The 23,997-nt window shown below is 38.4% G+C and overlaps 1 protein-coding gene across 1 annotated transcript in view; it reads left to right on the top strand.

The window, feature by feature from the left end:
• Positions 1 to 14,611, top strand: part of FNIP1 (folliculin interacting protein 1) — a 142,614-nt gene extending 128,003 nt beyond the window's left edge. The window contains 6 exon segments of the mRNA XM_020991170.2: positions 1,267 to 1,436; positions 4,670 to 6,089; positions 7,395 to 7,563; positions 10,062 to 10,259; positions 10,375 to 10,490; positions 11,798 to 14,611. Coding sequence (XP_020846829.1) covers positions 1,267 to 1,436; positions 4,670 to 6,089; positions 7,395 to 7,563; positions 10,062 to 10,259; positions 10,375 to 10,490; positions 11,798 to 11,876 — 2,152 coding nt within the window. The 3' untranslated portion in view covers positions 11,877 to 14,611.
• The last annotated feature ends 9,386 nt before the right edge of the window (positions 14,612 to 23,997 follow it).

The raw sequence follows: 23,997 nt of genomic DNA, 5'->3' as shown, positions 1-23,997 counted from the left end.
GGGCAAGTCATTTAACTTCTGTTTGCCTTAATCCACTAGAGAAGGAAACAGCAAACCATTCAGGTATCTTTTCCAAAAAAATCCCATGGATAGTGTGGTCCATGGGGTCACAAAGAGCTGGACACAACTGAATGACTGAATAACAACAGTAAATGATACTCTAGATCTGAAAAGGTTACTTTATCTCTAAAAGTACCTACTTCTCTACACCAGTCACTTCTCTGCCCTGTGTCAGAGGAAGAGCAAATTTGACATTGAAGAAGCTCTTCTTCCTCCACTGTCAGAGAAAAGGCACCCAAGCTCCCGGTGCAGGCTACCTGAAAAACGTGAAAGTGTAGGAGTTGGTTTTAAGAGAATAGAAGGGAATGTACCATACCTATTCTTTCCCAAGTAGCAGTTATTTAACTCTGATGGCACCTAATCTGTCACGTATGTCATTTCCTCCCCAGAGTAGGCAGACTGATAGACCAATGCAACAGGTCAATATAATCACACTCACTAGGCAAAAAGCAGCAAAATTAATCAGTAAGAATATATTAAACATCTGCTATATGCCAAATGCTGTGCTAGGTGCTGGGTATACAAATACAAAAAATGAAACAAAATCCTTACAAGGAATTTACATTCTGATGTAGGGGACAAACACATATGTAAGTATATACAACATAAATATGAATAAATATGAAGTAGTCAAATATAAGAAGTTTTAAAAACACACAGTTAGACTCACAGGAAAGGCTTTATGTAGAAAATTGTGCTTTTGCTGTGCTTTAAAGGAAGCACACCTTTCTTTGAGAAGGTTGGAGGTAGAGGTAAAGAGGAAGAACATTCTAGGTATATGGGTCAGCCCATTGTAAAGGTACGGAAATAGAAGGTGGAATGTCATGTGTGAGGAACAGAGAAGGCCAGTCTGGTGGATCACCTAGTGTGGTAGGAAGAATAATATCTAGTGAGACTGGAAAGAAAGGTTGGGGCCAGATTGTAAAGGGTTTCAGAGCTAAACAAAAGAGTTTATATTTTATTCTAAAGACACTCTGTATTTCAATATCTCTTGAAAATATTTGCAACCCACAACATATTTTAAGGTAATATCCAACTCAGGAATATTGTATCTGAAGGATCTCTTTTGTAGCTGCTAGCTAATTCTGTATGGTATTTGTTTATATTCTTTATATTTATAACCTTTATTCTTCATATATATATACTTTACTTTGCATTATCATATGGTCAGAGGATAGAAATTGATACATTGACTTTGCCTTTCAGATTCTTACCAGCTCTCCTTACAGCAGTCCTGACCAATCATCTTGCCTGGGTCCCAACAGTCATGCCTAACGGACAACCACCTATAAAAATATTTTTAGAAAAACATTCCTCTCAGAGTGTGGATATGCTGGCAAAGACTCATCCCTATAACCCACTGTGGGCACAACTAGGTATGTCTTCAGAGAATCTTGACACAATGCCATAATTATATGTATATCTTTTTTGGTCATTTCACAGCAGAAACATTTGACTTAACATTTATTATGTTTTTATAGTGTGCAAGGCACACTGCATATTGGGCATGCAAAAACAAAAATGGCATAGTACCTGCTTTCAGAAAACTTAAAATCTAATAGAAGGGATATGACATGTACACCTTCTTATAGAAAGTAGAATGTGATGGGAACAAAGGAGAAATCACTTTCTACTGTGGGAATCAGGGAAATGTTTCATTGAGAAGATAGCACTTAAACTTTGCCTTGGAGGAAGAAAAAGATTTCAGCAGGAAGATAAGAGGTACAAATTCATAACAAGCATGGCAGATGACTTACACAAATGCATGGATATGGGAAATAGCACCAGAGAATAGTTCATTTTGGCTTATTATAGAATACCTGAAGTAGACTAGTGTGATTTGAGAGTAGAAAGGTAGTCATAGGTTTTAAAACTGGAAGGGACTGGGTCATCTAGTCTTTGCTCCTTCATTTTACAGATGAGGAAACTGAAGCCTGAGTCAGTGAACCAATTTGTCCTAAATTATACAGTTAGCAAGTAGCAGAGCGTAATTTGACTCCAAGCCCTTTAGCTCCAAATCCATTGTTCTTTTTTTTTTTAAAGGCAATTGGGGTTAAGTGACTTGCCCAGGGTCACACAGGTAGTAAGCATCAGGTGTTTGTTCTGAGGGCAGATTTGACCTCAGGTCCTCCTGACTTCAGGGCCGTTGCTCTAGCCACTGCGCCACCTAGCTGCCCCAAAATCCATTGTTCTTTCTACTACACTGTATTCTAGATTGGGGCAGATTATGGAGGGCAAGATAAGAATTTTGCATTTTATCCTATGAGAAGATAAGACACATACGTTAGGAAGGATATTTTTGCGAATTGTAAAGGGGGGGAGAAAGTAATAAAGACTTGAACTAAGGTGATAGTTGTGTGCGTGAAGATGAAGGAGATCAATGGAAGGGATAATGTTGATATGGAATCACAAAATGTGGTGAGTGATTTGTGGTTAGAGAGAGAGAAAAGAGTTAAAGATGACTTGGGGGGCAGCCAGGTGGCACAGTGGATAGAGCACCGGCCCTGGATTCAGGAGGACCTGAGGTCAAGTCCAGCCTCAGACACATAACACTTACTAGCTGTGTGACCCTGGGCAAGTCACTTAACCCCATTGCCTCGCCAAAACAAAAACAACAAAAAAAAGATGACTTGAAAGTTTTAGTCCTGATAGAATGATGGAATGGTGGTGCCATCAATAGAAATAGAGGTGTTAGTGGAAAAAGTCAGGCTTGTGGCAGGGAGGCGACGAGTTTGGCACGTTTTGTTTTTTAAGAAATCATAAGGGGACTAAAGCTTAGGAAAGAGATGCGGTGGTTTAAGGTAAGGGATCTCTGAATCATTAACACCCAAACAAAAGTGCCACTCTAAGTCTGCATCTTCCTTCTCTCCTCCACCCTTCTCCATCTGTCCCCCTTCAAGGGGAAACCCTTTAAGTTCCCTGTTGCTACTGACCCAGTTTACATTTTGCTCCATTGATTATTATCATTTGTATCTCCCTACAGTGCCTTTGACATAGTAGGCATTTCAGATGGAGAGATCTATCTATATCTCTATGTGTATATAGATATATGTGTATGTGTATACATATATCAGTATATATGTGTGTGTATGTATGTGTGTATATATGTATTTTTTTCTGTTCATTGTAAATTCTTAAAATAACTTTCACAATCTACATTGAACCATGAGCATGCTTGTGACAAGAAACTTACATTATTTAGAATTAATCTTAGTTTGGTCGCTGCCTCCCTTGCCCATTTAGTAACTCCCTTGAAAGCCTGGGCTGGCTAGAGTGACCACATAAAAGGGTAAGAGTAGAGAGAGGGAAGGAGGTAAGACTTCACTGATAACTGCAACTAATGATCAGTGGGCGGTATGACCTCGAAGGCTACAGCTGCAAGGCATCTTGGAGTCCTTCGTCCATTTAATTGTGTTTGTGTGCCTTAATTTTAAAACCAAGAAATTTCATTAGTGAAAGAAAAAGGTGTTTGTGTTCATCATTTTAGCATTTTATATAATAAGCTGAAAAACCAAACTGGAAAAGCTGCCGAAGAGAAGAGAGAATGCTAATTAAGACCATCCACCAGTACATTTCATTTTATCCCAGTAAAGGTTCTTTTCCTTTTCAAATGTTTCTTTATAATGTTTTTTGTTTATAATATGTCAATTTGCAGAATATCTATATATCAGAATTAAATCCATGGTTTTGTTGTAGTCAACTCCCTTATTGTGTCTTTATGTCTTGTTATGTGTTTTCCATTGTTGTGATCTGATATGATTTACCATACCTATGCAGCACAACTGTGGAAAGCTAGTCAAGAGGCCCAGGTGCTCTGCTTTTACTTTGGTGGTATGATTACCTAGGTTCAGCAAGGAACCAAAGCTTAAGAGAGCCCAACCACCTGAACTCAGCTGCCTTCTTTCATTTCTGCTTCTTTAATTAGCATGTCTTCCTATTTCTGCCCCAGTCAAGCATGAGGAACTAGGTAAGAGCCCTGTGATCCTAGGAGAGACTATACTGGGAGGGAAAGTGAGGACCAGTAGCTTTCTGGTTGTTGGGGACCCAGACTCAGGAAAAAGATGGGCACTAGAGATAGGAATTTCTGAGTCATCAGAGAGATTTTTGGGCCAACCAGGTAAAGAGAATTAGCCTCATCCTTACTTTTTGTCACTTCAGAGTTGAAGCAGCTATGTGGCTGATCTGCCAGGGCTCTGTCGCCCTGGTTCTTCTCCACGGAATTAAGACCAGTTTCCTAAATTTTGGCTTATACCATTTGTCTGCATAGAGAACCACTCATTTGGGGGCAGCTAGGTAGTTCGGTGGATAGAGCACTGGCCCTGAAGTCAGGAGGACCTGAATTCAAATCCAGCCTCAGACCAAACACTTAACTAGCTGTGTGACCCTGGGCAAGTCACTTAACCCCCCCCCATTGCCAAAAAGAAAAAAGAGAGAGAACCGCTCATTTGCCAATTTTTAAAAGCCTCTTATAAATGATCAGTCAAAGATTAGACTTAAATACCATAAAATTGGTAACTTAGGAAACTAACTTGGCTAACTTAGTGCTGACACTGCTATAGGCATATTGTGAAAGTAGAGGAATGCTTATTAACTGATTCTTCCATTGCAGGAGACTTATATGGAGCAATTGGCTCTCCAGTAAGATTAGCAAGGACAGTAGTGGTTGGCAAAAGACAAGACATGGTCCAGAGGCTGCTTTATTTTCTTACCTATTTCATAAGATGCTCTGAACTTCAAGAGACCCATCTCTTAGAAAATGGAGAAGACGAAGCCATAGTCATGCCAGGAACGATTATTACCACAACCTTAGAAAAAGGGGAAGTCGAGGAATCTGAATATGTGCTTATTACAATGCACAGGAACAAAAGCAGTTTGCTCTTTAGAGATTCAGAAGAAACAGGGGTTCCTCATTGTGACTGTAAACATTGCAAATGCCCATTTGTTGTACAAAATGTAGAGAGTGTTTCACAACAAGAGAGAAATGTTCAAGGCAGTTCTCAACAGCTGCTGGAAGCTTCTTCAGATGAGTGCAGGATAATTTCTCCTTCTGGCTGCCAAGAAAATGCTGTTGACATTAAGCAGTGCAGAGATAAATTGCGAACTTGCCTTGACACCAAGTTAGAGACCGTAGTTTGCACAGGATCTGCTCCAATAGACAAATGTGTGTTGGCAGACTCGGGACTGGAACCAGCAGTAGAAACCTGGAGAAGTGAGGAATCACTGGACTCAGGCAGCCAGTCAGGCAATGGGATGAGATCAACAGGCATAGCTGTGGAAAAGAAACCCCCAGATAAGCTCATGCCTACCACATTTTCTTGTGATGCTTCACAGACAAAGGTCACTTTCCTAATTGGGGATTCCATGTCACCTGATTCAGACACAGAAATCAGAAGTCAGGCTGTTGTGGATCAAATCGTAAGGCATCACATCAAACCAACAAAGGAGAAAAGGATGACTGCTGCTGAGCATCATGAAACTGAGCTTGTGGTGAAGGACCAAGTCAGGGATCCTGGAGTCCATGAAATGTTTCCCAGAGTGGCCAGTGTACTTCCAAATTGGAATCATTCAAATCTGGAGAACATGAGTTTATTTGATGAATATTTTAATGATGACTCAATCGAAACCAGGACTATTGATGATGTTCCAATTAAAACAAGCACAGACATTTTAGAACACCAGAGCAATATGTTAGATTTTTCTAAAAGACTGTGTACCAAGAATAACAAACAGCCCAGTGAATTTTGTACATTTATGGAATCTGTACACCAGGATTCATGTAAAACCTGCTTTCTTAAGCAGGACCAAAGAGATACAAAGTCTATTCATGTCCCCCATGGGGACAAAGAGAACTCAGAGAGAAAAATTGCTGTAGGAAATGAATGGGACATTCCAAGAAATGAAAGTTCAGATAGTGCCCTTGGTGACAGTGAGAGTGAAGATGCTGGTCATGATATGACCAGACAGGGCAGTAACTATTTTGGAGGAGACCGAGAAGACTGGGCAGAAGAAGATGAAATACCCTTTCCTGGGTAAGTGAAGAACTTTTAATGTCAGAATCCTGCAAAATTCCACAGATATGCAGAATGTCTTCTTTTGTAAAGAACTGAGGTCATGTTATCTAAAAGCTTGTAGCCGAAGGTACTTATGGAGTGATTAGTATCCAGAACATATTCTCCTTGCAAGTGTTGTGTAGTCACTCATAGGAAGCAGCTCTTAAAACTTGACCCTTTTGGCCTCCTAGAAAAAGCTTCCTGGAAGTGGCAGAGTAAGGGAATGGCATTGTACCGGAGCTGTAGGATATACACACATGCTGATGTTATGGGGTAGAATCAATGAGTAGAACAAGAATATGACTAGAGAGTAAAGTGGATGATAACCTAACATTTAACATTATAGTGCTTTTACAGTTTACAAAGCACTTTTCTCATGACCATCTTGTGATATAGGTGGGTTGGGGTATTTTTAGGCCCCATCTTAAATATAGAGTAACTGAGGCTCATTCACATAGGTAAAGTGACAGAGCCAGGACTTCACTTCGGGTCTTCTGACTCTAGATCTAATGCTTTTCCCACTGCCTCCCAACCTGCCAGGAAGCAGATTGTTGGTTCATCACTAAAAATAAGTGTGACTGAGGCCAGCAGCTAGAAAGGCTGCTTTGGGTCAGAGGCAGGAGGAAAACAAAGATTGAAAGGAGAGCTAAGCAGCTGCAGGAATTCTGAATTTTTAGTTTCCTGATATTGGCCATTCCATTCAATTGCGCATGTTAGAAATATGTGGCAACTGCCGGCAAAGTGCAGTTTGTATGGGGCAATGTGTGTGATGTAATGGAAAGTGCGCTGGATTTAAGACAGAAGATCTGGGTTTGAGTCTTGGCTCTACCTTTTATTGTCCATGTGACCTCTTTGAGTCTCTCATCTATAACAAACGGATATAATAACACTTCTGCTGTAGTTGTTGTGAAGATCAAATGGGGATGATGAAGGTGTAAAGCATTTTTGTAGACCTTAAAGTGCTATACATATGTAAGCTGCTATTATTATATTCATAGAAACTCATACTAATGTTAACCAATTATATATTAAAGCAGCCTGAACTCTTCTTCCTTGTGGCCACAGTGAGTCCATAAATTATACTTAAAATGGTGATTATTTTGCTTTAATGAATATATACGTACATACATACATACATACATACACATATACATATACACATTATATATAATGGAAAATGATGGTGTTAGAAAACAAGGACTAGTAAAACTTTAGTTTTTGTTTAACTGTAAAATGTGTGTAATATTCCTAATTAGACATGCCTGTTTTGGACCTTTCTTTCAGGTCAAAATTAATTGAAGTGAGCTCTGTCAAGCCCAGCATTGCCAATTTTGGAAGGTCCTTGCTAGGTAGCTACTGTTCATCTTATGTACCTGATTTTGTTTTGCAAGGAATAGGAAATGATGAGAAACTTCGGCAGTGTTTAATATCAGACCTGTCCCATGCTGTGCAGGTAACTTATTATACTCAAAATATGACTATCCAAATAAAGCAAATGTTATTTTTCAGTCACATTATCCAACAGAAGCAAAAATTATGTGAAAGGTCTCACATCAGGTGAGACTTGTGTAGAGTACCTGAAACTGTGAACCTGCTTTTTAGATCTGCAGTCAAATTTGAGTGGAGAGCAACTGGGTGACAATGTGAATGAGAGAACGAGGGCGAATGGGCTAGATCTCACCAGTTACCCCTCAGAAAACTGGACTTTTGATTACAGAATGAAGATTACTAATTGTCTTCTACTATACTTTAAGAAAGGATTTCTACAGTGTTCTAATCAGATCAACACTGTGAGAAAGGGAGTACAAGTAATATCTATTTGCAGATGAGGAAATTGAGGCTTCTTAAGGTTTAATGCCTTTAAAACATGGTCAGACAGCTTGTATGTATCCAAGACAGTGCAAAAGCCCAATTCTTTTGCCTCCAGGTCCGGAACTATTTACAGCACACAATGATACCTTTTTAAAAAATAAAAATGTACAAATCTATACCAGCATGTTTAAATGTAAATGCTATTTTAATCCTTGAAGTAATTTAATTAGTCATATCAGAAATTTATTGAGTTCTTTCTACTGTGCTAGGCACTTTGTAGTAAAGGAAAATTCCTAAGACCAATGGAATCAAACTCAAATAGAAACAGATCCCTATGGGTTGCATATTGACTTAGAAAACTGCAAATTACAATTTTTCACATCGTATTGTATTTTTGTTTATTTTGTTAAACATTCCTCAGTTACATTATAATCTGGATCCTTTTCCAGCCAGGGCTGTGAGTTTGACACCTGTGAGACTATAATTCAGCCCCAATGCTATTTTAATAGAACTTTTGGAATCTCATCAGAAAAACTTACTGGATCAAAATTTTCCTGAGTGGGAAAGAAATCTCAATTGCTCTATGAATATTTAATAGAGTCTTAGTCTTTAGCGCTTTCTTTTGGCAACAATGAAAGTGAACCTGAGTTTGATATAGCGCTCCCTCTCCTGGTTCCTCAGTATATTTAACATTCAGGTACTATTTTCAAAGTACTACATCCATCACTATTAATGTACTATCTTCAGTAAACTAAATCAAACCTATTTTTATTTGGGTACATAGTCATGTGCTTATAGTATATTCAAAAGTTACTAGAAAGTATTTTGAAAAAGATTGGGGGCAACATTGGGTATGAGGAAAGAAATGATCATTGTCATTTTAGTTTTATTGGAATTTTTACTATATATAAGGATTTCTAGAAGGCTCAAAGTTTTGAATGAAAACTTGGGAATTTAGGCTTTTAGTATAAATTTGTTTTTCATAATTAATTTCCTTTCTTCGTCCTTAGTCATTATTAAGTCGGGATCATTTTGCTTCTGCTTACCAGAATTGTCTTTTATGGAATTTTACTTCCAAGTTTTGGGGGTTTTTTTTAAGTGTTAGCCACATATCATCTGAATATTAAGCTTTGAAGATCATTCCTAAAATAGTTAATGACCATTGGAACAAAATAATATTTCACAAAACCAGCCCACACATAACTATAATATTGATATTGCTTGCTTTGGGGTATTTAACTTCCTAGGAGGTTAAATGAATTAATTTATCAAGGTTCCCAGCTTTTTTTCCTAAAGGTATTCTGTCTGGTGACAGTCCATTTCATTGGGATATTTTAGTAACATTTATCCTTCTGTTTCCATTAAAAATGAAGTAATTCTGGCTTAATCCTGGAGAAGTTTGCATCAAGATTTATTTTCACTCATGGTTTTTCTCTTACACATTGGCAGGGGTATTTTGCCCCCTATTAAATTGAAATAAATAAAAATATAGTACATTAAAACTCAGCTTTTAAAAGAAGCCCTGAGTGATCACATAATAAAAATCTGACATCATTTTAAAAGTGTCCAGAATCTCCACTACAATAGGAAATATCTTTGTCTTGAATGAGTACTGATACTGAAAATGTGCCAGAACCTGCTATCAGTAGCCCTCCTGAAGAGAACTCTAGAGAAGAGAGGGGAGATAGACTTCTTCTTCTTGGTCTTAAGCACAGTGCTCTCCCAGCAGAGCAGTTAGTTGGGAGTGTTCAGACCAAAGCGCTTTGGTTGCCTTTGCTAGTCACCTTTCACGATGTCAGATATGCTTTCATGTAGTGGCGTGACAGAGAGCCATTATTATTCTCTGTTTAAGAGTGAAAGTTAAATTTGTAAAATGTCCTATGTACTTTTGATTAAAGGATGGAACTATTGAAAGATTACATGAAGACTTTTTATGATAGACTTGCCAGAAAATTTGGCATTTTGAGTTACTTACAAGAAGCCATTGGTTCCAAAACTTTTTTTTTTATATAAGGATCCTTTAGTAGTAGCTGAATGAATACAGATGATTTCTTTTTCTCTGGAGTTTCTCTTCTACTCATTTCACTATAATTGTCCATGAGGTGTCTTATCTTTTTATGAATTTTTGTTTGTTTCTAGCATCCAGTGTTGGATGAACCCATAGCAGAAGCTGTTTGTATTATTGCAGACATGGATAAGTGGACTGTACAAGTAGCCAGCAGCCAGAGACGAATAACAGATAATAAGCTGGGAAAGGAAGTTTTAGTTTCCAGTCTTGTCTCCAATTTGCTTCATTCCACTCTACAGCTTTACAAGCATAATTTATCTCCAAATTTTGTAAGTATGAAGTTCTACTTAGCTTTAATAATTACATTTTTGAGCTTACCAGAGATAAGAGTTTGGAAACTTTTTTCCATGCTTTGTTTACTCTTTCTCTTTGGCCATACCATAGTGTGTCATGCACCTGGAAGATCGGTTGCAGGAGCTCTACTTCAAAAGCAAAATGCTCTCCGAGTATCTGAAGGGACAGATGCGAGTCCATGTCAAAGAGCTGGGCCTGGTGCTAGGGTATGTTCACAGAGTTCTACACTGACTTATGTAGGTTTGCTTTCTGCCTTTACTTCCTCATCTCTTTTGTTTGGGGTAAGATGAGAACTTCAGTGGGATAGGGGTGTGAGGTACGGGCAGAGCGGGGATAATTGGAGAGTGATCAGAACGTGTTATTTCTTTGGTGTTGGGAACTCCTAGGGACACTGGCTTTGCCAGCACTGATCTGAAAATGCACTGCAACTTGGAGGCGCTGAATGGCCACATGACTTGTCACACAGAGGACACACTTGAACTGGTTGTCTTGGCTCTGAAACTTCCTCTCTATCCATTCTGCCATACTGACTTTCAAGAGAAGTGCTTGGATAGTGATAAGAATAGGGATAGGTACTGGACCTGTGCTTTCACTGATATAGGGAACCCCCAGATGAGGAAACCCCTAACCTCAGTGCAGATTAGCACCCTACATGTAATGTATGGTCTTAAGAGAGTTGCCTCTCCATATGTTTAGTTCAATATGTGGTTAAATTGAGCTGAATCCTTGTTTGATTATCAGTCTTTCTGTACCATATTGCTCAGGTCCCCGCCACTCTCTCTATTCTGTGGAGTTGGCTTTCACCATACTTGAAGGTTATGCTTTGGTATTAGTAAACCTTATTGTCTACAGTGTAAAGTCATATCCCTAATGGCCTCAGCTTCCCCGAAAGTTGTTGGCCCTGACCCTTATGTCTTCATTCTAAGTTGAAAACATGGGTAGAGTATGGTGAATTATTAAATAAAATCTTAGCTTCAAGAATAGCAGTTACTTTCTGAGGCCTCAAAAGAGGCCATTCTTTGCCACAGACACATACTTGTATCCATTCCTTTCCTGAGTTGTTCTGAAGTACGTGTGTTAGGTAATAAGAAGGCTTCTAGAAAATTCTCACTTGTAGAACTCAGAACACAAAAGGCCCTCTGGGTCTTGCATCCAGGTTCTTGGACTCCAGAATGAATAAACCACAAATCAGTGATCAGTTATCACCAAATTTGTTTTATCCTTCTAATTCTGTGGTCCCTCTGATTAAATTTCCCTCCTTGTTAATGTACTTTCATGTCTTGAAATCCTGATATCCCTTGCAATGTGCTGTTTCTTATCCTAAATACATCAGGTCTCAGTTCAAAAGTATTGTGAGTTCTTTATATAACTTCTGAGGCAGTGTATTGAGCACAATTTCTTCACCACATGCATAGTTCTCCTATATACAATAAGCATTATACAGAATAACACACAACTATAGGTATTATGCTTGATTTTAAAGGGAAACTATGATATCTTTTCTTTGTTTTAGGATTGAATCCAGTGACCTCCCTCTTCTGGCAGCTGTAGCTAGTACTCACTCTCCATATGTTGCCCAGATTCTCCTTTGAAATGTCTGCAAGACAAGACATTAACTTGGATAAAGTTAAGCAGAAGCAAAGGAAGCAGGCACAAAAGGTATATATTTGTGCCAGCTTCTTCCTAAGGCATTGTAATTGACTGGTCCATTGGTGGAGCTGACTGGGACTCCTGGATTACACATTCTACAAACATCATATGACTTTTTTGACTTAGTTTTTTTGTTTTAAAAATTGAACATGAAACAGGATAAATAATAGTGAAAAGAGGGAGTCTGGAACAAACTAATGGCGTTTTCTATGAAGGTGATCACAGCATACAGATAAAAAGTACAGATCTTCAGATGATCACGGTAATGTTCCCATAACTTAAACATTGAAATATGAGATTGAAGCGGCTGCCTTGTGACTCGTTGTTATTATTCAGTAGCACAGATGTCAAAGTTCATTTTTAAATCTAAACTCTTAAGGTACACCAATTTGAAACATCTTGTAAATTTTCTTTAAGAGAATAGCTAACTTTGAGCTGTTTCTCAGAATACTTGTTTATGACATAGAACTGAGAAAAACATGTGAGTCTGTTTGTATCATATGCCCAAGTGTATATATAAATAGATCTTGGTTTCCTAAAAGGGCTAAGGAAGGAAGACAGGTAAGATTGGTAAACATGACCTTTATTTCTTGTGTTTTAACTAATATTAATTGTCAGTAAAGTTGACATCTTGCTTTACAGTGATACTTTTGTTTCACACTTTAAAACAGAGAGATGAAGCCAACATTTATCTTTAAGACTGAAGAGTATGGGTTCCCAAAATAGCAAGAGTATATAACTTGATACTTTTTTATTTTGTTGGTAAGTACAGGCTCTTTCTGCTTCCCTATATCCACAGCTAGTGAGAAAGTGGTATGAAAAGAGATCAAATGCACCAAAGCATTGGCAAAAGTAAAGTTGTAATCTTTTAAAATGCTCAGGTAAAAAAGGTTTTCTCTTTTCATATGAACCCAACAAATACTTTAATTTCGTTTGTGCTATAGTGGTACTCATCCACAGCTCTTAAAGTAATTCTGGGTTTCCCAAGATTTCAGTTACTTATCTGTCATGTCTCTGTATATACTGTAGATGTGTTATGTATAAGAAAAGCTAATATGGAACCAAACTCTTGTATGTAATGTAAATAGAGTAGGTGAGTGGATAAAATTTCCAACATGCTCTACTACCTCAGTTTAATTGAATACTGCATTGTAGTCTTTTCTTTACTTGTCTAATCTAAGCATCATCAAAGTTGTGGATGAGGTTGGTTTCTGTTTTTCTCTACAACATTCACTATAGTTAATTGCTTACCTAAACAATCTTGAGCCATCCTAGCTTATTGAATTACTAAATACATCAGTTGTCTAATCAGTCCATTCATGTTTTTCATATCCATTTTGCTCCCTAATTTGCAAAATGTGGTGGTGTTGTGATTGGCAAAGTGCTTTTACCTTAAGTTTATTTAGCAAATTTTGCCTTGGATCTTTTATGTATGATAGAGATATTCAATTAAACTAAGAAAATAACCTGTTTTGATGGTGTTAGAGTGCATAATTGATTGCTGGGCTAGGTGCTTACCTAGCTAGTGTGACTGGAAATCCTCTCCTCACCAATTTGAGAACCCTTGGATGTCATAGTTGCTAAAATGACATCGGAGCAAAAATTCTTTTCCTTTTGGCTCCTTTTTCTTATTACATCTGTTAACTGAATTCTGTTCTCCACTGCATGTTGGAAAACTTTGACTGGACTCAAACTGGTTTGCTGGAATTCAGAATATGGAAAAGAAATGCAGTTGTGGACTTGGTACATATTTTCCCCTTTTTGGTGACAGTTTTTATCGTGGCACTAAAAGAAACACCAGATAGATAGTGTTTTGTTTCTGAATTCTTAATAGAAATGAACCAATCCATAGATGTTGAACCTCAGGAATTTGAGTGCCTGGGAAATTTGATGTTGAAGTAAGAAATGGAGGGCCCACATTCTTCCTACTACTCCTTGAAAAGGGAAGTTTTGCTGGAGAAAACGACTTCTAGTCCTTCCAAGAAATTTTTGGTCCCCTTAGATATCTAAATATAGTAAATGAACCTTCTATAACTCCTGTTACCTAGTCCTAATTCTTCTTTCCTTACTGAAGGCTGAAGAACTAAGCTTTCTGCTCATTGGAGGATGTCAGATACTTCCCTTTCTGCTTTCAATGTGACCACTTTGATGAATGTGGGAAAGATTTTTAGCCTGTCAGAAATGTTATGGTACATATGAAACACGGTACATGCAGAAACCTGTTTGCTGTAACAAATGAAAAAGGGATCTTTAACAGATAGTATTATTGACTTAAATTTTTTTCTTTTTGTATAGAAGTTAGTCTTTTTTGATTTTAAATATTCTCCTCCTTTATGAAAATGTCTTAAATGTAAGGATGAAAATGTTAAGTGCACTAAACATGTACTCAAACAGATTTATTTTTGTTCCAATCAACAGACACTGGGATGTTCAACACAAAAAGTGAATAAAACCTGGATTTTACACATTGCATACTTTTCTCTGTTCTGATAAGTGTTTTATGACAATTTTCTGCTTTATCTAAATTATTTAGATAGTGGTTTGTGTAAAATACTGGGTCAAATGTACATACTGGTTGTTTCTTGTTTTGTATATATTTCTCAACTGTGCACTTGTATTATAATAACCATTCCCAATTTTAGGGGAAGTTTGTGCAATAAATATGTATGTCAATTCATTCATTGATTTTGTCTCTTTTATGTATATGCTATGAGGTGACATACAATGATTTTAAAATCTCATTATCTTTCGGTATTTTCTGTATTATTTTGGATGCCACGATTTAGAAAAGACATATTGTCTAAGCTAACTTTTGAAGCCAGGTCTTAAAACAAAACAAAACTTTTATGATGAAAGTCATGATATACAGGTCACAGATACTTCATTGACTCATACATTTGACAATGACTATGGAAAAATTCTGGGCCAAAGAACAAATGGGGGAATTGTGAAACTTAAGTATTTTCCTTACTTTAAAAAAAGATCAAATTTCACAGTTATTTTTAATACACACATAATTTCCTTACTAATATTTTAGAAAGGAAAATATTGCTAGTTTTGAAAATTTTCATGGAACTCATCACCAGGAACATAGTTTATGAACGAGTGAATTAAAGGAATCCCTGATTGCAGGACTACAGCTTAAAATATAGTAATTATAGGCACTTAGCCAAGGATCTTGTACTAAGTACAAATCAAGTCAAAAGGGCTTTAAAGTAAAAAGGGGAAGGAGGAAGTAGAAATCTGCCTACTTATACCTGCCAAACTAAATAAAGTAGTTCTTCATACAAATAGAGAAAGGAAAAAATGTCATGGACATTCAGTAGTTCACAAGAAAAAATCCAAGAAAGAAGCCAGCAATAAAACTTATAGCCTCAAATATCTATATGCACCAAAGCATTGATAATGAGTAAGATGAAGTAGAAATTCTAATATAAGAAGAAAAATTTGAGAAATAGTAGAATGGAATAGTAGACTGAGTAAATTAGAAGCAATCTCAGGTAGAAAGCACCAGCACTTATGAGGACAGTTGTAAAGTAGCATTTGGGCTAAGAAAAGGAAAACCAGGAGGCAGAAACAAGGAGGAAGGTTATTCCAGGTATACGGGACAGCCGATAAAAAGACAGAGCAGGGAGATTAAGTGTCATGCATGAGGAAAAGCAAGGAGGTATCACTAAATCATAGAGTACATGGAATAGAGTAGAATATAAGCCTAGCAAGGTAGGAAGGGATAGGTTGTGAATGGTTTTAAAAGCCAAACAGAGGATTTTATACTTGATCCTGGAGATAATAGGGAGCCATTGGAGTTTATTGAAGGGGCAGGCTCCCGCTCTCCCACCCTCACCCCAGGAAGGGGCAGGAACATTATCAAACCTGTGCTTCAGGGAGATCACTGACAGATGAGTGAAAGGTGGACTGGAGTGGGTAAAGACTTGAAAAAGAAGGGATACCAACCAGCAGATTGTTGCAATAGTCCAAGGGTTAGGTGATGAAGTCCTGCACCAGGAGGATGGCTGTGTCAGAGAAGACAAGGGGACACTGTCATCCAAGAGATGTTGTGAAGGTAGAAATGACAGGATGTGGCAATGGATTAGATAGGTGGAGTGACTGAGAGTGAAGAGTCAAAGATAACAATAGGTTGTGAGCTTGGGAAACTGGGGGAATGGTAGTGCCCTTGACAGTAATAGGGAGACTGAGAAGACAGGACAGCTTGGGAGAAAAGATGCTGAATGAAGAAAAGTTTGTAATTCTGGAGCCCAAACTCTATGCCCCGTCTTTTCAAGCCCTACCCCTCCCCAAAACAGAGTCTGACTGGGGAAGAAAAAAAAAACTTTAATTGACTTTAATGCCAGAATAGCCACAGGCTATCAGACATGGTAGAAAGTCCTTGGAAGGAATGCAGTCAGAAACAGCAACAGTCACGGAAGACTTGTACCTCTCGTGACCTCATCACCAACACTATGTTCTGTTTACCTAAATGCAATAGAACTTCATGGATGCACTCTCACAGCAAACACTGGCATTTAATAAACTATGTCATTGTAAGGAGGACAGACAGGATGTGAGAGTAATGAAGGAGATGTGTGGAACAGAGTACTGAACCAATGATAGACTTATCCTTTCCAAACTAAACATTTGCATTCAACAAAAACAGAGGCCCCAAGGCAAGATGACTACGAAAAGACTTAATTTCAACATATTAGAGTGCTTCTCCCACCACGAACAGTTTGTTGCTAACTTGGAGGAAAACTGAGCCAACATATGGTTGGCAACAGTGGAGCAGAAAAGGAGTGGGCAGCTTTCAGAGATTTGGTGTATAGCACTGCATTTACTCATCTGGGCCAGAATACTCTAAAACATCAGGATTGGTTTGACAAAAATGATAGGGAAATTCAGAAGCTGCTAAATGAAAATTGAGAACTTCTCTGGGTTTACCAACAGGATAGTTCATCTGTCTCTGAGAAGCCATCATTTAACTCCATCTTTTAAAAGTAAAGTGCAAGCAAAGGTTAGAGACAGATACAGAATTCTTGGCTTGGTAAGAAGGCAAAGGAAAGTCAGTTTTATACTGATAGTAACAATCAAAAGTGCTTTTATGACTCCCTGAAGGCTACTTATGAGCCAAAGACTTAGGGCGCATCTCAACTATTCAGTGCTGATGGAGCCACATTGATTAGTGATAAGAATGTGTTCCTAGAGATGGGCTGAACAGTTCCATAGTATTCTCAACATTGACCAACACTTAAGCCATTAAACATTTACCTCAAGTTGAAGTCAATCCCTCTCTAGCTGAATTTTCATTTGAAGAAGAGTATTTGAAAGCCAGTAGACTTCTCTCACGTGGCAAAGAGCCTGATGCTGATTCTATTCCAGCTGAGGTTTCCAAGGCCAGGAATCCACTGTTCATACAAAAGCTGGTGGAAATCTTCCAGGTTATATGACAAGAGGAGATTGTCCCCCAAGAGTTCAAGGATGCCTCCATTGCCCATCCTTACAAAGGAAATAGGTAATTTTGTGACAATCACTAGTGGGTCTCTTTCTTAGACATTACTGGCAAGATTCTTGCCAGAGTCCTCCTTAACATGCTGATCCTTTACCTGAAAGATGGTCATCTACCTGAGAGCCAGTATGGCTTCAGAAAGGGCCAAGGAACCGTCAGTATGGGATTTGCTGCCTGACAACTCTAGGAAAAATGCCAGGAACAAAGCAGAGGTCTGTACACAATATTCATCAATCTGACCAAGGTCTTTGATAATCAGTTGTAAGGGCTTATGGAAGATCATGGCAAAATTTGGCTGCCCAGAGAAATTCATCAATATTGTGTGCTAGTTCCACAACAGCATCCTTGCACGGGATAATGGACAGTGCTCTTGCGTTTTCCCAGTCACCAATGGAGTGACACATGGCTATATGCTTACTCCCATGCTTTTTTTTAAGCATGATATTTTCAACAATGTTGTCAGATGCCTTCAGTGAGGACAAAAATGACATCAAGGCCAGCTACCCCACTGACAGCCAATTATTTAACTTGAAAAGGCTGGACACCAAGGCTAAAGTGTGCACTCGGTGCAGCCTCTGAGGCTGAGATACAACAGAATATGACTGTGCTCGTGCTAATTTTGGCCTAACAATTAACACCAAGAAAACACAGGTTCTCCACCAGTTGGCAACACTATCTGTACTTGGAACCATTGGTTACAGCCAATGGGGAAGTTTTGAATACTTTGGATGAGTTCTCTCACCTTGGCAGTATGCTTTCTAGGGATATCCACATAGATAATGAGGTTGACACACTCATTGCCAGAGCTATCTTAATGTTTGGGAAGCTCCAAAAGAAAAGGGGAGAGAAAAGGTATTAGACTGCTTACCAAACTGAAGGTCTGCAGAGCCATTGTAGTGACCCATTGCTGTATGCCTCTGAAACCTGGACAGTATACTAGCACCATGCCAGAAAACTGAATTGCTTCATTTCGGTTGTCTTGGGAAGATTCTGAAGATCATCTGGAAAGATAAGGTATAGGACACTGAGGTCCTTTCTCAAGTTGAACTGCCAAGCATTTAAATTCTACTGCAAAGAGCACAACTTTGTTCTCTGAATGCCAAATGTACATTTTGCCTAAAAGACTATTTTATGAGATCTCACACAAGGCAAGCACTCACAAGAAGGTTAAAAAGTGATACAAGGACACTCTCAAGGTCTCTCTGATTGTGAGCCATGGGAAGCGCTGCCCAGCATGGCGTGCCCACATCAAAGAAGGCATTGTGCTTTATGAGCAAAGCAGAATTGCAGTAGCTCAAAAGAAATCTGAGATGTGAAATCTGAGAAATTTAGAGACATCTCCACCCCAAATGTTCATATGAACTATTTGTGGCCAACCTGTGGTAGAGCCTTCTGAGCTCATATTGGTCCAATCAGCCACAGTTGGACATGATGTTCCTTGACCCCAACATGGTGATGTCATTTTGGTCCTCTTCGAGTACAAAAGACAACCACCAACCAACAAAGCTGTCTGCAGAACCTGATTGACCCCAGCTTCCTTTTCTCCAAAGGGCATAAAAAGATGTAACCCCATGGAGTCTGGGTCTGTCAGATTTGGTGGATTTCTAAAGACCTTGTGAGTCACCATGTCCTTCACTATCTGATGACCAGATCAATTTCCATATGGAAATGAGCTGGGGGGGGAGGGAGGAGGAGGGAGTAGGGAGTAGGGTGGGCACTTTCAGAGAAACAAAGTGCCACTGTTTTCTTGCTGCATATCTTTGCTGTGTTAAGGTAAAATAAACCTCCTTTTGTTAACTTTTCAATGAGTTTTGAGTGCCTCAATTCAAACCAACATCAAACATAAGCTAAGAAAGTCCTGGCATTAGATTTGTCTACAACACCAGGGTAGACTACAGTGTGACTATCATCTCCCTGTTCTTAGAGTCGATTTCCCTCTTAATGCAACCCAAGATCTTATTAGCTTTTTTTTGGATGCCACATCATACTGTTCACTCATATTGAGGTTGCCATATACTAAAACCCCTGGATATTTTCCATAACAACTGCTGTCTAACTATGTCTCTCCCATCTTGTGCTTGTGACACTTTTTTTTTACCAATGTGTAAACTTTGCATTTATCCCTACCAAATCTGATCTTGTTAGATTTAGCCCAATGCTGTAACCCAGGGGATCAGCAAACTACAATCCAGGGGCCAAATTTAGCCTGTATCCTATTTTTGCACACCCTTCAAGCTAAGAATGGTTTTTCCCCATTTTTTGAAATAAAGTTTTATGGTTTTTAAATATAGAAAAAACTATTCCCAGCTTGGGTATACAAAAACAGACAGTGGATCAAATATGGCTTTCTAATCTGACCATAATTTTCCAACTCTTGTTCTACCTGTCAAGATCCATTTTGAGTCCTCGTCTATCATCCAGTGTTGGCCATCCCTCTCAACTTCGTGTTATCTGCAAATCTGATGCACATATCACTTATGCCTTCAAATCACTGATAAAAATGTTAAAAAGTACAGATCTCATGATAATTCCACTGGAGACCTGCCATGCTGACATTGAACCATTAATAGGTGTTTGAGTCTGGCATCCAACCAGTTCTGAATCTATATGATTGTATATTTGTTTAATCCAAACGGCTTTATCTTCTCCACAAGAATAATAATACAATAATATGTTGTTGTTTAGTCATTTTTCAGTCGTGGCCAACTCTTCATGACCACTTTTGGGGTTTTCTTGGCAAAGATACTAGAGAGGTATGCCATTTCCTTCTCCAGCTCGTTTTTAAAATTTTTATTTATTTATTTTTAGTTTTCAACATTCACTTTTATAAGATTTTGAGTTCTAAATTTTTCCCTCTCCCTCCCTTCCTTCTTCCTTAAGACAGCATGTAATCTTATATAGGCTATACATGTACAATTTTATTGAACATATTTCCACATTAGTCATGTTGTAAAGAAGAATCAGAATCAAAGGGAAAAACCACAAAAAAGAAAAAAAAAGACAAAATTGTATGCTTCAATCTGCATTCAGATTCCACCATTCTTTCTCTGGATGTAGATAGCATTTTCCATCTTTAGTCTTTTGTAATTGTCTTAGATTATTGCATTGCTGAGCAGAGCTAAATCTATCAAAGTTAGTCATTGCACAGTGTGGCTATTACTTTGTACAATGTTCTCCTGCTTTTGCCCACTTTACTCAGCATCAGTTCGTATAAGTCTTTCCAAGTTTTTCTGAAATCCACTGCAGCTCATTTTGCAGAAGAAGAAACAAGCAGAGTTAAGTGACTCACCCATGATCACACAGCTGGTAAAGTGTCTGAGGCCACATTTGAACTCAAGAAGAGGAGTCTTCCTGACGCCAGTCCCAGCACTCTATCCACTGCTAAAATCTAGGTCAGAGATTCTTAACCTGAGGTTTATAAACTCCCAAAGAGGTTCCATGAACTTAGATGGAGACAAAAATTACATCTTTATTTCAATATCATTGGTTTCCTCCGTAATCCTATGTATCTTATTCATTTAAAAACATTCTGAAAAGAGATCTACAGGCATCACCAGATTGTCAAAGAAGTCCATGTCATAAACAAGGTTTAGAACCCCTGATCTAGATAAGCTATATCCACAGAATTCCTCTAACCTAAAAGTTTAAAAATACCATCTAAAGTGAAATTAAGTTAGTGTGGCTTCACCTATTCTTGATCATCACTTTTTTTTCTATGTATTCACCAACCAGCTCTCTAAATGATCTATTCTAGAATATCTCCAGGAATCAGTCAGGTTTGCTGGCATATAGTCTGAAGATTCAGTTCTCTTCCCCCCTTTTTTTGAAAATAGGGATAATATTTGCACTTATAAGTGCCTCTCCCATTCTCCATGATCTTTTAAATATCACCGACGTTAGCTTAGCAATCATAACTGCCAATTTTTTTATTTTATTTTTTTTTTGTGAGGCAATTGGGCTTAAGTGACTTGCCCAGAGTTACGCAGCTAGTGAGTGTTATGTGTCTGAAGCCAGATTTGAACTCAGGTCCTCCCTGACTCCAAGACCTCTATCCTGTGCTTTATCCACTGTGTCACCTAGTTGCTTCTAGCTGCCAATTCTTTCAGGATCGAAAGAGTTTATCTGGGCCAGGAGATCTGATTCATCAAAGGCCACTAGGATCTCTCTTACTATCTTCTTACTTGTCTTGGGTATCAGTCTCTGGCAGTCATTTTTCCCTTTATCATTTCTAAGTAAAAGACTTTCTCCTTCTTGTACCACCAGCTCCTGGGTCCAGTGTGTCTCTGATAATTATCTCACAGCACAGGAGCTAGGAGTAGTTTGGTCCTGCTGGCTTCTGTTTATTTTGTGTGTACTGCTGACACCTAATGGCCCCTTGTGGAATTGTTACTATTTGGAAAGTACGAAAGCACACAGCTATTGTGTGTTCTGAATGGGAAAAAAAATATTCAGAAACATAAGTGAAAACTTTGGAGTTGTGACTTTATTGTTAATGTCTTTCCTGTCCAGTTATCATTTGTGTTTATCAATGATCACTTATTGGGTGCCCATCATGTGCCAATAGACAGAATAGATAGTGGATACAGACCTGGCCTTGGAGCCAAGAAGACCTGAGTTCAGGTTTTGACACCTATTGTCTGTGTGACACTGGATAAATCATTTCACTCCTCCATATTCTAGGCAACTCTCTAAGACCATAAATTACAAAGAAGATGCCAGCTTGCATTCCTACAGGGAGGCTCTTCATCTGAGTTCTTGTTCCAATGAAATCACAGGCCTAATCCCTCCATACTATGTACCAGGCACTATGCTAGATGTTGACGTTATAGGGCTTCATGTAATGAAAAGCAGCCCTGAAGCTATGCCATGTCTTTTCTGTGTTTTGTTAATGGCATATGATAACTGAATTAAATGATAAAGATAGCAACCATCTCTCAGGAAAGATTCCTGTAAACACAGAAGTCTTTATTGAGAAAAGTAAGAGGGAGGTCCTGGACTTTTTGTCTGCACACAAACTAATAAGGATTTTTCACCTTTTACCTGGGTTGTTTACTATGTTGTAGACCTATCTCACTAATTATACTTTTCACAGCAAAGGTTTCGGATTCCTTTGAATAGGATGTATTCATTAGCTAGGGAAATATCACATTAAAATTGCAGCCGCAGAGGGACCATTATAATCTTTAATAATAATGTTAAAACTTTCAAAATGCTATTAATATAGTAAATTATAAGTAGTTGTTTTTGTTTTTTAAGGTTGATTCTCCCCAGTCTCAATTACAATTAATAGTATTTCCCCTATATCATTGATTAACTCTGTAATCGGCCTCCAAACAGTTGACATCAATTAGCTTTTTCACAAGGGAATATTTACTGAAAAGATAGAGCAATAACCTTCCCTCCTCCAAACAAGAACAAAATCTCCTCTATTACCCCCTCCATCCCTGGAGATTCCAAATTAAAGCAGTTTCTACAAGGCATTTGTCCCACCAAGGTGACCTGCATGTGTGGCAAGGCTTCTGGACAAAGTTGCTCCCTTGCTGCAGGACAAAGCATCCTGTCCTGGGTCAAGTAGATTGATCCTCAGGGCTGTGCTGCTGCATCACCAGGCTCACATGCCGATGAACTCCAGCACAGAAGCCAGTTCCAGGATACCTAGTGCCTCTCCTGACCTTGTGGCCCGACTCCTACAGTAATGGCTGAGTCTATTCCATCTCCAATAATCCTTCATTGAAGAACAGGAGACAATACAGACAACAGGGACAGAAGCAACATCAGGGCCACATCGAGGTACCCAGATGAAGAGATGAAGGCCGAACACTTAGGGCTTTTATCTCCCTACCTGGAGGATTACAGCATTTCATCCTCCTCACTCAAAATGCAGCCAGAGAGACTGATTTAGCTGGTTTAGTGCATTTTGTTTGTACAGTTAGCTCTCCATAAGCAACCAATTAAAAGGCCTTTTCTTCACCAGAAAGTAATCAGACAGGAAAGGGTTGGAGAGTGCTCTGAAGTGGAGAACCAGGCCTCTCCATTCCACATCATCATGAAGGTCCAAAAGTATGCTCACCCCCAGCCTCCTCCTGGAGATTACATTAAGCAGAGCATTCTGCACATGCTTTTCTAATACTATTAATTTCTCAATCTTGTATTTCTCAGCTTCCAAATCATGTTTCAAATTGTGTTGTCAGATCTAGCTTCCTTTTTTTAACTGACTTTTTTTGCAAATTAGAAAAAAAAATTTAAATCATCTTAATTCTGTTACATAGCTTTGTAAGCAGGTGGTCAGAGGTAAAACACAACAGATAAAATTACGGTCAAGGTTGAGAAAGGCAACAGTCTCTGAATAATAGTAATTTTAAATGTTGGTTCACCTTAGAACATTTCCCTAAAATCTTTCAGTCCTTTTTTAATCAATCCCACTAAAGATTCTTCTTTCCACCTGATCAAAGATGAACTAGAAAGACACTTCCATTAACTGAAATAGTCAAAGATTTCTTCTTTCTCTTAATCTGATGATGATCCTAACCCAGTTAAGGCATGAGGAAAGAGAATACTTCTCT

This window comes from Phascolarctos cinereus, unplaced genomic scaffold, assembly GCF_003287225.1.
Source record: "Phascolarctos cinereus isolate Bilbo 61053 unplaced genomic scaffold, phaCin_HiC Scaffold_2;HRSCAF=192, whole genome shotgun sequence".
In the NCBI taxonomy this organism is placed as follows: domain Eukaryota; kingdom Metazoa; phylum Chordata; class Mammalia; order Diprotodontia; family Phascolarctidae; genus Phascolarctos; species Phascolarctos cinereus.
This window is presented reverse-complemented; position numbering and strand designations above follow the sequence as displayed.